The sequence below is a fragment of the Rattus norvegicus genome, chromosome 3 (genome assembly GCF_036323735.1).
Source record: "Rattus norvegicus strain BN/NHsdMcwi chromosome 3, GRCr8, whole genome shotgun sequence".
Taxonomy (NCBI): Eukaryota; Metazoa; Chordata; class Mammalia; order Rodentia; family Muridae; genus Rattus; species Rattus norvegicus.
Window position 1 is genome coordinate 33,075,380 of NC_086021.1, and position 14,906 is coordinate 33,090,285.

General features: G+C 47.6%; 1 protein-coding gene across 5 annotated transcripts in view; it reads left to right on the forward strand.

Moving 5' to 3' along the window:
- The window catches only part of Med27 (mediator complex subunit 27), a 174,001-nt gene that overhangs the window by 48,140 nt on the left and 110,955 nt on the right, over positions 1-14,906 (forward strand). For all 5 annotated transcript variants that reach the window (XR_005501840.2, XR_005501839.2, XM_063283484.1 and 2 more), the window contains one exon: positions 13,456-13,586. Coding sequence is in view for 3 of the 5 variants with exons in the window: in XM_063283484.1 (XP_063139554.1) it covers positions 13,456-13,586 (131 nt within the window). In the remaining 2 variants the exon portion in view is untranslated. The remainder of the gene's footprint in view (positions 1-13,455; positions 13,587-14,906) is intronic.

The window sequence follows — 14,906 nt, forward strand, 5'->3', positions numbered from 1 at the left end:
TTATTTGTAAACTTAATTAGTTCTGTCAGTGTTTGAGTTAATTTTCTCCCTGAATTTCAGCCTCCCAGGTCCTGGTTTTCCGGACTTTGTCCTGTGTCTGTTAAAGACTTTGTAAATAGTTTTGAAATGCCAGTTGGTGATATATAGGCCTCCTTAACATTTCTTTGATTTATGTGCAGTGCTGTGGAAAAAGGCAAAGAAAGCAAATTATGTGGGGAAAAATGTTGCCAATCTTTACTTTTTTTTTTTACCTTTAGTTTTAAAAAGTACACTTATCAATCATGTCTGATAGATTTTCTTTTTTATAAAGATTGAAAATTTAACTATTTGAAGACTCCTGCAATGCCTGTCTGTATTTGCTTAGTCACGAGTAGCTGAGCACTGGATAGGGAGTCCGAATCCCCAAAGCTGTCTCCACTCATCCCCAAAGGCATCATGGAGACAGCAGATGGTGACTGAAAGACTAGGTGCCTCTTCATGCTGGAAGCATGTTACATCTGTACCCCTAGATTCTTGTGGTGAGTTGGGCACAGCTCAAGTGAGCTCACTGAGATTTGTCCAAGAGAAACTCTGTTGCATGGTAAGTTCTTCTGTACTTATCCATCTGGGTGTGTGCATGCGCTCACACACCCTGCTACATGTATGGAGGTCGGAAGACAACTTATGGGAGTCAACTCTCTCTCTCTCCACCCACCATGTGAGTTCCAAGGGTCACGGTCTAGTCATCAGCTTGACATCGGACCCATTAACTGACTGAGCCATCTCCCCAGCCCCGTTGTGTATTTCTGATGGCTTCCAGGGAGATATTGAACCAATCAGCAGGTCCACTCATATTTCCTAAGATGGTTCCGTGACGAGTCTCAGGTTTTAGTGTGCCTGAGATCCATGTGAAGCAGGCTGTCAGGGTACTGTGTGCGGTCCACTCATGCCCCACTACATGGCACAAGTTCAGAGAGCTCCATATCCAAAGCTGGAGAGTCTGAATGGGTTTTGATTTTAGAATTTGATGTTCAAGAAAGGTAGTCTGTCGATATACCACATATAACACTAATTTCTCCAGCGGGATCCAGGATAATACCTTGTAATCAGATATTGTGCTGTAGAAATGTCTGCCTCTTCACAGTAAGTGAGATAAATTAAGATTCAAATAGATTCACATCAGTTCATGGCAGGTTTTTCTGCCACACGAGTTCTGCGCCTACATTGATGAGAAAGCTTTTGACTTTGAGGACTTTTATGCATTTTCATATTTTGAGAAGGAATCCTGGCTCTGTGCTGGCAGCTTCTTGTCCCATCCTCTGTTCTGGGTGTGAGACAGCAGAAGGCAGTGAGTGGGTGAAAGGTGTGTATACAGCTAGAACACTCCCGCAGCAGCAGCAGCAGCAGCAGCAGCAGCAGCAGCAGCAGCAGCAGCAGCAGCAGCAGCAGGGGCTTCTGGGAGAGCAAGTGCAAGTCCAATGCTGTTGGCTCCTCTAGAGCTGGAAAAGTAGTCAGTGGGTTGGGACTCCAGAGCCAGCAGGGACAGTTTGCTAGGCTGTTGTACGCCATGGTTCCATCTTCCAAGAGGTCTGGCTGTAGACAGACACCTCTCCTGCTTCTTCCCTCACGATAAACCCTTACTAACTGGGCATCCTGAGAGTGACGGCTCCTTGTAACTGACCTAACCAAGTAACAGGGACATTAGAGCCAGCGCCCACCCCATACCCAACCTTCTCTAGGACCTCCGTCACCCCCAGCTGACTCTCAGCACAGTCTGAAGTTTCTTCCTCTCCTCTGCCTTTCCCCACTGGTCAGGCTCTTGCTCACTCATTTCCTTATAAAGTCCATAGCCAGGCCGTACTGAGTTCTCAGTACTGAGTTCTCAGGGTACTGGTTCTAGAAGAGGTGCTCTGCAGGCTGGCCAGATTCCAGCCCTCAGCATACCATTGTCTGTGCCTCAGTTTCCTCCTCATCAGCTTAGCGTTAATACCAGTGCCTACTTTACACGGTCATCACATGGATTATTTGAGTCCCTAGCTCACAGTGAGCCCCGCTATTCTCCGGATATTAAATAACCCCAAATGTTCATGTATTGGGACTTGGTTGCCAGGCGATTGAACTAATCCTTGTGGTAGGTTCATAGTATGATGGCATTGCTGGGGGTGGGGGAAAGGGAGGCAGTGGGCATGGCCTAGTTAGAGGAGGTAGGTTATTGGGGACATCCCTGGAAAGGATGTATCTTGTCCTTGCCTCTTTCTTTGTACTCTTTCTCGTACTTTGTTGCCTTGAAGTGACAGGTCTCCTCCACTTGCACCTACTCCCACAGCGTTCTGCCTGCCCTCAGGCCTACAGTGAGGAGCTGGCTCACCATGGACTGAAGTTGCTCTTTCCTCCCTGTACCTGCTTTCTCAGGAGTCTTATCAAGGCAGTGAAGTCTAACAAATAAACTTGTGTATTAGTAATGTTAGCGTTTTGACCACAGGCTAGCCACTGTTCTAGACAAGGGAAGTCTCTGCTCTAGGGGTTTCACTAGATGGAAACCTTTACCTGAGAGCAGAGACACTACTTTTGGTCTCTAGCCACGTGAAGCTCTGTTCTGCATCTGGCACACCAGCACATTCTAAGCGTATTGCCATTGAACATCTACACGGGCCCCTGTGCAGAACCAGTGGGACATGCATGAATTCCACATGCTGTCATCTGAGAGGCATAGTGGGGTATCTGGAGTGATTTGAAGACACCCATGTGAAGGGTGGCTTTTGTGGTATCCAAGGTGAGAGGACAGTAGTAGTGCAGCCCAGCAGCCTGTTCTTATCTTCCCAGCCCTGTCCATAGGGCATTCTTCCCCTGGATGGGCACAGTTGGGTATAGTCATGTTCTTGGTCTTCCCTCATGGATACCGAGTCCCGTCCCCCTCCCCCCGAACCCCCCCCCCCCCCACCTAGCTGCTGCTTCTGTGTGGTTCAGTTGCTTGTAGTTTCATCCCAGCAGATGGGATGAACGGTTTGTACGGGCTACACCACCTATTCAGAGGAAGTGCTCATTCTTCCAAGCTGCCTTTCTTGGGCTAGGGGTGTGGCCAAGTGGATTGTGTCTGCCTGGCATGCATCAAGTCCCGTGTGTAGTCTGTAGTAGGGAGGGAGAGAAGAAGGAAGATGGATGGGAGGGAGGAATAAGAGAATGGGAAGAGAGGGAAAAGAAGGAGGGAAGGTGAAGAAAAGGCAGGTGGGAGAGAAAGTATATCAGGGGCCAGCCTCAGCCCCAGCCTAGCTGTTCTGCTTTCTAGCCTAGTTGTACTTGGCTTTCTCAAGGCCAAAACTCATCTGTGTCCTCTAAATCTTTTCTCCAAAGCGAGCTTTCCAGTCATTGGCTTGTTCTGGGTACCTGTGGTAGTGGCCCATCAACCTCAGCCTGTCAGTAGCAACCGCAAATTACATATCTCGGTATATACTCGCTGCCAGCCTCTTTGCTCAGCTCTCTCTGTGTGTTCATCACTCCCCAACTCTGAGGACTCAAGACCAGGTTTCTTCTGGAGCAGCTGAGCAGTGTTGAGAGGCAGCACTACCCTAACAAGAGAAGAGGCTTCGGGGGTGGGTGTGAACTGATGAACCCGCACTCACAGGACACAGGCTTAGAGAGCCTTTGCCAAGTATGTGAACAGATGACTGCACACCCGCAGTCTCAGAATTAAACTTTTCTCTGCCTCAGTTGCGTTCATTGGTCAATAGAACATTCACTCTGGATTTTAAACCAAAAACACCTCTACCGGGTGCCTCTTTTTTTTTTTTTTTTTTTTTTTTTTGCTTCCAAGTGTGAAAAAAATTGCAGCCCTGTATTTGTGTGGGGAAGTTCCGGCACCTAGGTTGATTGCCAGCACTGCCTGCCTCTTCTCTTTCTTGCTGTGGAGGCAGCAATGTTCCCGGTCCACCTGCTTGCCTAGCATGCACAGGGCCCTGAGTTCAATTCCTGGCACCACCAACCAAACCAAATTGAAAACCAGCTAGTGAAAACCCTTCATCAGTCCCACAAAGAAAGAGAAGGCCTGTGGGGGGGAGGGGGGGTGGAAGGAGACTCTGGTCTTGTCTCCCTGAGATCTCTGTGCTCCTTTCTCCATGGCTTAACACATCAAGGTTGAACTAACAAGCCAGCCATTTAGGTTGAGTGCAGATGAAACGGAACAGTCTCGACAGTCTATTAGAAGGCGCTTCCCAACGATGCTCTGCTGCCTTCCATTTACTGTGCTCCAGGGCTTCTGAGGCCCCACAGAGTCATTCTTCTTGTTAGTGAGAGACTTACTCAAGATGGGCCAGGAGGCGTCTCTGCCCGCCAGACTGTCTTCCTTCACTGTGTGAGGAGAATTCTAAGTTGGATTTTTTCTCAGTGTAGCTAGCAGCTGCATCTTCCCCTTTTTTCCATCCTCCCAGTTTGTTATCCGATGTGGGCAGGGCGACAGCGCTTGATTAAAAAGTGATCGGCTAGCTAGCAGGATGAGGCATTTCTGAGTGGAGAGCCTTCTGCAAACCTTGGACAGCTTTGGTCTCTTTATGCAGAGTGATAGGCTCTGTGCTTGAGGCTAAGAAAGGAGCTCTCTGCAGACTTGGAGAGCAGCTCTGGTCTCTCCGTTTGCAGAGTGCTAGGCTTGACACTGTCCACATCACAGGCTTCATCCATTGGTGTCCTTGGCCTTCTTTGTCATCACTGCCATTCTCCACAGAAATGTGAAATAAGAACCCCTCTGACATCCACCTTAGGGAGTGGTTCAGTTGACATAAAGACCACTCTTGGTCCCTTTAAGTGAACACTGCTGTTCACAGTGGCCGGATAAAATAAATGCAGGCTCTGAAGAGAGGAGGAGACTCAGGATCCTTTGTGTGCAGCTAGCCATCTGACTGTAGGGCTCTGTCTGCTGCCCATGAGGCCACACTGCCAAGCTCTACTTTGCTGTTCCGTGACCGTATGGAGGAGAGTGTCCGCTGCCTTGGACCACCGGCTCCTCTTGCCCTCAGGCACTAGCCTCACGACTCCTTACCTTGAAGAGATGATACAGCTCCTCAGAGGATCAATAAAATGGTGCTTTCTAACTGCCTTCTCCAGTTTCCTGTTTTTGGAGGTCTTGCTGGCCTCCAGACTAAGGGGCCATCAGCTCTTCTCCACTCCTGCCCTCTCTGTTCTTCTGGACTTGGCAAGTCAATGGTTATGTGACTCCCTCTTTTTGCCGTCTTCATCCTCTAGTCCCTAATGCTGTGGTTGAATCTGGGGCATCATGCATGGTAAGCACATGCTGTACCATTGAGCTGCACCTCAGCCCATGTGTGTTTCTCTCCACTGCCCCCTCTTCTTCCTCTGTTAACAGGCGCTGGGAACAAGCAGGTCCGTCCCAGGCTGGCAGCCATTTTGCCCCTCAGCAGACTACTGGTCAGTGGGCAAAGGGAAAGCAGGGGGGCTGCATGCCATGGCATTGAATTGGCACTTAGCTTAGAAGCAGGCAGTTCATGACCTGGGAGGAAGAGGAGTTTAATATTCCCTTAGAAATCTAACAGTAGTGGCGGCAGCAGCGGCAGCGGCTGTATAGCACTCATTTTTCACTCTGAAGGAGCCATCCCTTCTATGACTACCTGTAAAAGAAGACATTTATAATGACTTAATCACATTCTTATTTTCATTAGCTTGGTAATCTTTTAGAGATCCCGTCTCCTAGTTTACAGAACTTGTCAGAGAACCAGTGCTGAGGCTTTAGTGTCTGGGTTCCCCTTTTATTCATTTCTCTTCTGTTGCATCGCCTCCTTTCTCTCTTCCCCATGCCTCTGCCATGAGTGTTACAGTTTTCTGTCAGCTCACATTGGGGAACCTGTCAAGGCTAACCCAGGCCTGGGGTTCACAAGGATACCCCTGCCCCTCTACCACTAGCTTTGACTGGAGACTGAGAGCAGTGAAACAGTTGTATCACAAGTGGCCTTAAATGTGCAGACATGGATCTCTGCAGTAGAAAGCCAGACTCAGATTGTGTTTTCATAGAAGAATCTTTACTATTTTTTTTTATTTGCATGTGAGCATGTGTAGTGACATTTTTGAGAACTCTGGAATTTGGGTAATTTTTTTTTTAAACACAGACATATAAGAATATGTATTTGTTTTAATCCTATGTGTGGGGATATGGGGTTGCTTTGAACTGACTACAAGAGCTGACTATGATTTGCCTTGTGCTCTAGCAGAAGCATGGTTTTGCCAGCTGCAGATAGTCTGCGACTGTGTGACATTTGGAATTCTGGGAAGTTTTCAGAGGGTCCGTAAATTTGAGGGCCCTGAGAGGTGAGGTTGGGGGTTGTTGATCATTTAGGGAGGTGTTTGCGGTTTGTTGATAGCAGTGGTCAAAGAAGAAACAAAAGGAAAGAAATTAGATTCAGAGATTTCCCTAATTCCTCTTTCCCCTCTATCTTGTTGCTCTTCTATCCAGTGTTAGGGGGTGAAACTGAGGCGATAAAGGGTGGGAAAAAGAAGAACCTATAAAGTAGTAAAGGCTGCGTGTGTGTGCGCGAGTGCCTGTGTGCACGTGCGTGTGCACGGTGCATGCATGTGGAGATCAGAGCACAGGTTGTAGGGCGGCTTCTCCTTCCACCATGCGGGTTTCAGAGATTGAACTCAGGTGGCAGGTGCTGTTACTTTCCAAACCGTCTTGTCAGCCAGAGAAGTCTTTGTAGTAGGTTAGGTGTACATTGTGCCTTACTGTCAGTAGTGTCAGGGTAAACAGGTAGTGTAAACATTGCTGCTCTGAAAGCATGAGGGACTTCTGCCTCTGAGACGATGATGGGCACACAGGCCCACCATGTTGCCCCTGAGGGGATGATGGGTCACAGACCAACCATGCTGCTCTCAGGAGGGTTCCATCTCAGCTCTGTCATTGCCCTCAGGCACGTGTGTAATCTTGGTACTGCACTGTAACTGTGGTTTTGGTCCTATTTGTACTTTAAGGCTGCATCTTAAGTGGTGGTGTGTCATTGTAGTTCAGGCTGTTCTCATAACCCATAACACAATGAATGGCCTGGACAATAATGCTTCTTACAGTGAGGTTGCAAAGTCCAAGATCAAGGTCCCTGCAGATTGGGTGCCCAGTGAGGATGGTCTCCCATGTATGCCGCTGACCACCCTCTTGATGAATTCTCATCCAAGCAATAGTCCCTTCACAGGGTGACCTCATCTAATGTCATTACTTCCAAGTACTGAAGTGGGGCCTTCAGTAGACTGACAGAACCATCAGCCTATTAGCCATGCAGCTCTTTGTGACCCTTGTGTGGCACCTGGGTGAAAGAAAGCCTGGTGTGACACTCAGTGGCCCCTGGGGGACAACAGAACATCTCGTCTCACCTCCCCTTGTCCATTTTTACTTAGAGGCTTGCTCATTTTCTTTTTGTTCCTTCCATCCTTCTGTCCTTCTGTCCTTCTGTCCTTCCTTCCTAGGTGACATGCCCCTGATGGCTCTACCTTCAATTTTAGCCGTATCCAGTGTGTTTTGTTCCTGAATGTTCAGCTATGTGAGTGATTTCTCCCTCGTTGATTGGCATTTTGAAGTGTGATTGTGTGCATACAGCTGTGGTGTAAACAGGAGCAGGTGGGGGAACGGCCTATTAATAAAGGCGTGAACTCCAGGAAGCACCAGTAGAGCAGGTCCATGCATTAGTACATCCGAAGGAAAAGGAAATCCGAATGGCAGTTAGCACATAACACAATGCCACAGTTGAGCAGGAAGCACAGCCCTGCTTCAGGGCTTGCTTTCAGAGTAATTGAAGGGCCTGAGTCCCAGCTGCCCGGTGGAGAACAAATAGACAAGTAAATTGGAGGCTTCCTTCTTATGGTTTATTGATGCTGTTTTGACCAAGTAAAAAGATTATTTACCTATAAAAGCTCAACTCAATGGTTTAAAAAAAATAATGGGCTGTTTGAAAGGAGTTCTACGAGATAAAAGGCTACTGATGCTAATGCCGTCATCTGATATTTAGATTGAAACCCAAGCAGAACAATTAGATTTATGGTATTTTTCTGTAGTTGTTTTCCTTGGAGCAGACAATGCCAGGCAGGCTTCCCTGGTCTCTGCCCAGAGTTGGGCTCAGAAGGAGCTGAGCTTCACAGTGATGCAGTGCTGTCTCATTAGCAGGAAGCTAAGCTACTGCAGTAATGAGGGCCAAAGGTCTTTGCAGCTCAAAGCTGTGATGAAGTATTCCTGGTTTTTAGTTCCAGTTGGAATTTAATGGTTTGGGGAAATAGGACTGTATGAAAATCTCAATTAGCTCAGTCTACCCATGTTACAGTCTTATGTCCCAGCTGCGCATGGTGGTAGGTGACTCAGGCATGCAGTGGACCTATAGCGTATGTGCTTAGATCGCGGCTCTGAATGCTACTGTGTTCTATCTATCTATCTATCTATCTATCTATCTATCTATCTATCTATCCATCCATCCATCCATCCATCCATCCATCCGTTGGTGCATGGACTCCTTTGCTTTCTGATCAAAAGTCCCAGTGTCTTCTGTAAAAACAGTATCTGTTCTCCAGATTGGTAACAATGCCAGGCCAGGCCAGGACATAGTCGTCTCACTAAGTGGCCCATCTGCTTGAGTACTGACAGATGCACCAGCAGCCCCTGTGTATAGTGAGTGGTCCTGGACATTAGCAATATGGGGTAACCAGCAGCATACATGGTAGTCCCCGAAAGACGTTTCCTGGGTGCCTTTCCTTATCCAAATCCCAGGATAACAGTTATGTGCCTGGAGAGGGGCTAGGATGACAGGCAGAGGGGACTGAGGGGCTCCCTGCCCTTCTGTCTCTTCCTCTTATCCCTCAGGGCCTCTTGTAAATGCATCCCCCCTTCAGATTCAGGCCTCCCTTAAGGATTGGGTGACTCCTTGAAAAGGAAATAAAATCAAAGCTTGATTGATCTGGCTTTAAGTTTTCAGATTTTTGTGAAAGTCATATTCTCTTAATGTGGGCTCCAGGCCATATGGCGAGGATAGAAAGATGTTGCATACAGAGAGATGCTGTGGCCTTGGACCCCAGGGGCCCTGGCTTAATCAGTGCATTGAACTTGAGGAGGCCAAGGAGTTTCCTTCTCATTCTTGATCCATTGCAAAACATTTTCCTTCGTTTGAAGCAGGTAGAAGCCATAAGGACAGCAGGGGAGACATAGCAAGCCGAGAACTCACCTAATGGTTCACTGAGATGTTTAAACACTCACGTCTTGACCAGGAGCCTGGCGTTGACTCCTGCCTCCATCATTGTCTTTGATTGTTCTCTTTCGGTTTGTGCTACTATTTGTAATTCAGAGCATACTCAAGCCAGCTGAACTTTGACCCTGGTGGGCTAGGTTCTTTGAAGAAAGTTCTGTGAAACCTAGACTACCTAGAGGAAGAGGTTTGAGTAAGCCTTAAAGAGTGCTGCCTCTAATCGTAACGGTCTTTGATGTCACTAGCACTGCTCTGACTGCCTGTTGACACTGCCTCATAGAAGGAGGGTGGAGAAAGCCACTGGGCCCTCACTGGGGGTCTGGTCGCTCCCTCTTACAATCTCAGATCACTGTATGGAATTCTGGCCTGATTGCACATGGCCTTGTGATCTAGGGAGCAGATACAGCATGGAAGGTTAACTGAAAGGGAGATTCCACCTGCCATCACTGCCAGGGTGAGGGTTTTCAAAGGCGCAGCAGCTTTGGGGTCACACAGGTGCCTGTAAGTCACCCCTCAACTATGCTCTGTAATCCCAATAAACTCACTGACTCTCCAGATTGGACTTTGGGGTTGTAGTTTGGGGGGGGGGGAGGATGCTCGTGTCTCCTCACGGATCACCTGTCGTATGAGTGTTGTGGGAGGCTTTACCACCCCTGTGCTGGAGTCAGACACCCCCCAGCTCCTTTAGATAGCATGGTGTGTTTTCGAGATGGCTGTGAGGTGTGCAGCCACATGCTCTCCTGGTAGCAAACAAAGCCCAGCAGCAGTTTCTTGAGAGGATGCTGATGCAGGCTCTCAGTCTCATGGACCCCTCCTGACAATATTGAAGCATCTCTCATGGGCAGTGAGTCTCAACACTATTTATAATTAGTTGCCATCAAAGTTTTCCTAGTTCTGATTGGTGAGTTGTTGAAGTTTTCCCAGGTCTAGAGTGACTAGCAGATAGCATGGACTAGACGGCTTTAGGTTGAGAGTGATAGAATGGTCCTGGGAGAAGGTGGAAGGCTGAAATTAACACATAGTGGAGTCCTAACTGGGGCACCCTCAACCCAGAGAACCGTGAGCTGCTGTGTGGGGGGCTGGCAGCTCCATGGTACATGAAAACCCCACGTGTAGCATAAGCTCTGGCACCCACAGTTGGAGGATATGAAAGGTGCCGCCAGGCTGCTTCATTCCTCTCCTCTCTCATGTTCCTTCTGTTAGTGATCCTGCACGGAACATCACATTAGAACTTTAATAAGTGGCTTTCTGGGGCGGAGCGGTTTCTGAACCACAGACATTTGGAAGGGAGTATGTTTATTAAAATATATTTTTATAGAAAACATTACCGAACTTATAACTGAAAATTTATGGCAGAGTTTTGTGGCATAATATGTTCCTAATGTGTGTGGATTTGCTCTGAACCCCCTCTGCTTCAGAACCATTGGCTAAGTGGACATTTTCCAAGAGTCTTTTTAGATCTAAACAGTGTTCCATGGAATGAAGTGTTTGGAGCTTAAATAATGTATAAATCCAGTTGGACAGGAGCTGCCTGTCAGTTTTATTAACTTTGACCTTTCCGCCCATTATAAAGGTGGTTCAGTTAATATTTAATGGTCCCTTATAGATCTTGACAGTTGGAGCCATGTTCCTGGAAACCAGGATCTTATATATGATTAACAAATGTCACTTAATCATTATGAGTCAGCTTGCAAGGGCAGGCTCTGTTCCTGAAGAAGGAGTGTTCCACCTACATGTGCTTGTGGAGCTGCACGCTGACATCCTCCAGGGCGGGGAGGCTTCTTTCGCAGGACCCTACAAAAGACAGACAGCAGTCGGCACGCAGCTCTGCTGTTTTGCTTTTTGTCTGTTCCAGCAAATGATCCAAACGGTGCCAGGTGGACAGGATCCCCTTTGCCACTCTGCATAGTTAGCAGGACTCTGCCTTGCAAAGAGTCAGCAGGCTGGGGCGGCTGAGCTTGCGTGGACAGAGAAGATGGAGAGCCAAAGGCAGAGAGGGTTCCTTGGGCCAGGATGGACCTGCCAAGCTGTCTCTCCCTTCATTCCAGAAAGGCCCTTGCTTATTGCTCTCACTGCAGATTCTAGTAGGGAAGATCGAAGCCCAAGCAGCTGACATCTTGAAACATTGTCTTTCAAACTTGTGCTGTCCCTTGCTTCCATTGATTTCCCATTTAAGGAATCTGAGGGAGAAACCAAATCTGAGCAACACTCAATGGTCTGAGTTGTCAAAGCCACGGCCTGCCCTTCTCCACCCCGAGAAGAGCCCCTGTTTCAGTGTGAAGGCAGTCTGCCTTTGTCCTGTATGGGTGGCCGTAGGCTCCCCAACAGGTAAATCAAGTGCCTGTTGGAAAGTATGGGTGCTCCAAATACAGCATTTCTGCCTCCCTGGGACACAGGGTAGCTAGCTTCTCTTTTATAGCCACTTTCAGAAACAGATCATTTTAATCGTCTTTGTTTTTTCTGTGTGCGCCCAGTGGCCTTAGGTGAGGTCATTTGTTTTTCAGGTCTTTATTGCCCTTTACATCTAGGCCCAGTCCTTTATGTGTGGTGGTCACCATTTCATTACCAAAAGCTGCAATGCAGCCGACTCAGCAAAGACAGCCCATGCCTTGGAAAAGCAATTGGGAAGAAATTGATTCAGAATGAGCTACTATTTGTATGTTTAGTTAATTCTAAATATATATTCTAAAGACTGCTTCATTTGGGAGGAGGGGAGGAAGCATATCAGTTGTTAGAAATGGTCTTGGTCCAGGTTTTCAGCTTAGCGTCTGCACATCTGAGTGCTTTATTTATGTCTGTTTGGGACTAGGATACCTGTCAAGGCTAATTTTATTGTAGAGAGATTGATGGCAGTTCTTAGGATCTAGACTACAAAAGCAGAAGAAGGTTACTGTCACATGTCACAGAGCTGTGCTGCATTTGGCAGTGTGTGAGACTGGGGGACTATGTTTTCAGCCCAGATGTTGGGATGGCAGAAGTTGGGGGTCTGTCTACAGCTTTCTGCAGTGCTGGCAGACTTTTGTCTAGAGTTTAGTCACACAGATCTATGCTTTTGTCCAAACCAACGATTCTCAACCTTCCTAATGCTGTGACCCTTTAATACAGTTCCTCATGTTGTGGTGACCCCCAGCCATAAAATCGTTTTTATTGCTACTTAATAACTATAATTTTGCTACTATTATGAATCACAATGTAAATATCTGTGTTTTATGATGGTCTTATGTGACCCCTGTGAAAGGGTCATTCTACCCCCAAAGGGGTTGTGACCCCCAGGTTGGGAACCACTGGTCTAAACCCATCAAATGGTACATTTAAAATCTATGCATTCCACTTTACATAAACTAAAAGTACAATGGGTTTCTATGCAACGTTGTCTGGGTTAGAATTAGGAAGCGCCATTTCTTCCCTCCACAGAAGTCAAAATACTACAGGGAGTAAAATGATCTGTGTTAAGTAACCTCCAAGCTCAGCAGTTTGTCCAGGAATAAAGCAAAGGGTTCTGGCCCCAAGCCCACACCATGTATGCAGCTTCCTCTCTGCTGCACAGTTCGGTGCCGTGTGAGTGGAAATGAAATTACTGTCTCTGCCATTCCCTCCTGACCCTGTGTCTGTTTGTGCAGGTCGCTCTCAGATTGAGCCCTGAGCTGGCGCATAATGCTGACACTTGTACCGTCACCAGTGGGAAAAGTGGTCTAGAGAAAGGTGTGTCTGAGCCCCTGTGACCAGCCAAGCTGAGGTCCTAGCTTACTACAGCCCAGGATCAGTCTTCAGCTTTCATTATAAGCAAGAGTTCCCAGAACTTACTCTACCTGGGGAAAACTGTCCAGCTCTTATTAGCAACACAACACACCCCAGGCTTTCAGATCACCCCTTGAAACACCTGGGTAAATTTCCACAGCCACATCTCCCCAGTTCTGCTAGTGTTCAGACGTGTGCAGTGCTCTGCAGCGCCTCTGTGAGTGTCTCTTGGTTCACTGTGCGGCTGCTGTTTCTAAATCAGTGCAGTGGTGCTGTGAGGCCCTTTACTATGTCAACCACTTTCAGTGGTGTCCAGTTCTCATTGGTGTGCTGTTACCGTGAGGAACAACTTCTTCTGTTTCTCTTCATCTAATTATCACCTTAGGAATAAATTCCTTGCAGCAGAATGTTAGCAGCAGTATTTGAAGTAACATAAAATGTGTAAGGTGACAGAATGGCTTGGGGTTGATAATGTACCGCCTGCTGTCCCGAGCTCATGCAGTGTTCTCTCTTGTCTCTGCAGCTGCAGTACCATGCAGGTCTAGCGTCTGGCCTTCTGAATCAACAGTCCTTGAAGCGCTCTGCAAATCAGATGGGTGTGTCTGCTAAGCGGAGACCTAAGGCCCAGCCCACCACTCTGGTTCTACCGCCTCAGTGAGTGAAGGGTTTGTGGAGGGCTTTCCTTGTGGGTGAACATTGCTTTGTTCTCCTTTGGAGTTGGTGGGGAGGCTTTGGTTTCCTTCCAAACAGTGTTTAATTTTTTAAAAGAACCCTATCAAGACTAGAAAGTGGGGTTGGGGATTTAGCTCAGTGGTGGCCCTGGGTTCGGGCCTCAGCTCCGGAAAAAAAAAAAAAAGTATATAAGACTAGAAGGTGTAACTTACCTAAGGTTTTCTGGATCAGCTGTGACATAGTTCCTAGTTTATGTGTCTAGCATATGACTTGCCAGCTGGGAGTTTTAGGTACCTCCTATCTTATTGTTCCCTCAGACCAGTTCTGAAGCTGGCAGAACAGCAGTAGAGCTGACCTGTGTGCATTCTGGCAAGCACAAGCCTAAAGGACATGTGTAAGCTGGCCTCGAGTTAGAGCTGGGCTGGCTGCTGCCTTTACCCAGTACCCCATGTGCTTTTGTGGTTATCCCTAGGAGGGGTAACAGGCACAGCAACCCCTCCCCCCTCCCCCGCGCGCTTTTCCTTTCCTGTACCCATCCCCCATAGACACCAGCTCCAGAGTTAGTCCTGTCAGACCCTAAGGGAGTCAGTCGGCAGGCCCTAGGTTGCCACCCAAGCTGCCTTTAACCCTATGCTGAGTATTGTTCCCATTTCTTCAAATGCTTAACTTTAGCATGGTATGGTGACATGTGCCTGTGAATCCCAGCGTGTGGGAGGCTGAAGCAGGGGGATCTCTGGTTAAGGCTACCTTGGGCTATGTAGTAAGATTCTATCTCAAAGCAAAACCAAAAAAAGTCCAAGAACAAAAAGACAGTTTTGCCAGTCCTCGAACTTCATATAAATAAAACCGTATGCTGTTGTTTGTGCTAGTTGTGTGTGTGTGTGTGTGTGTGTGTGTGTGTGTGTGTGTGTGTGTGTGTAAGTGTATGGACTGGGGGTTGAACCCAAAGTCTTTTGTCTGCAAAGAATGTGTTTTCCATTGAGCTATTTCCCTAGATCAGCATAAGAATAGGAAGCATGAATGTCTTTTTCAACTCCATTTAATAGTTGTTGCACCAGTCGGTTCAGCTACTGGCCTGCAAGCTGTGAACTGAGAGGGTCACACTTCAGAGGCTGTGTGTGGGCTTCAGCCGGTCCTCACCGTCATTCTCTTCCCTGCCCTCCCCTTTGCCCCGTCCTCTGCTCAGAGCTGCATTTTTACACGGAAGACTTGAAGGATCTAAGACATGATGCTCACCTTCACTCGGGACCTTACTGGGTTTGTCTGGTTAGCAATTACTGATTGTGCCTACTATGTGCCAGA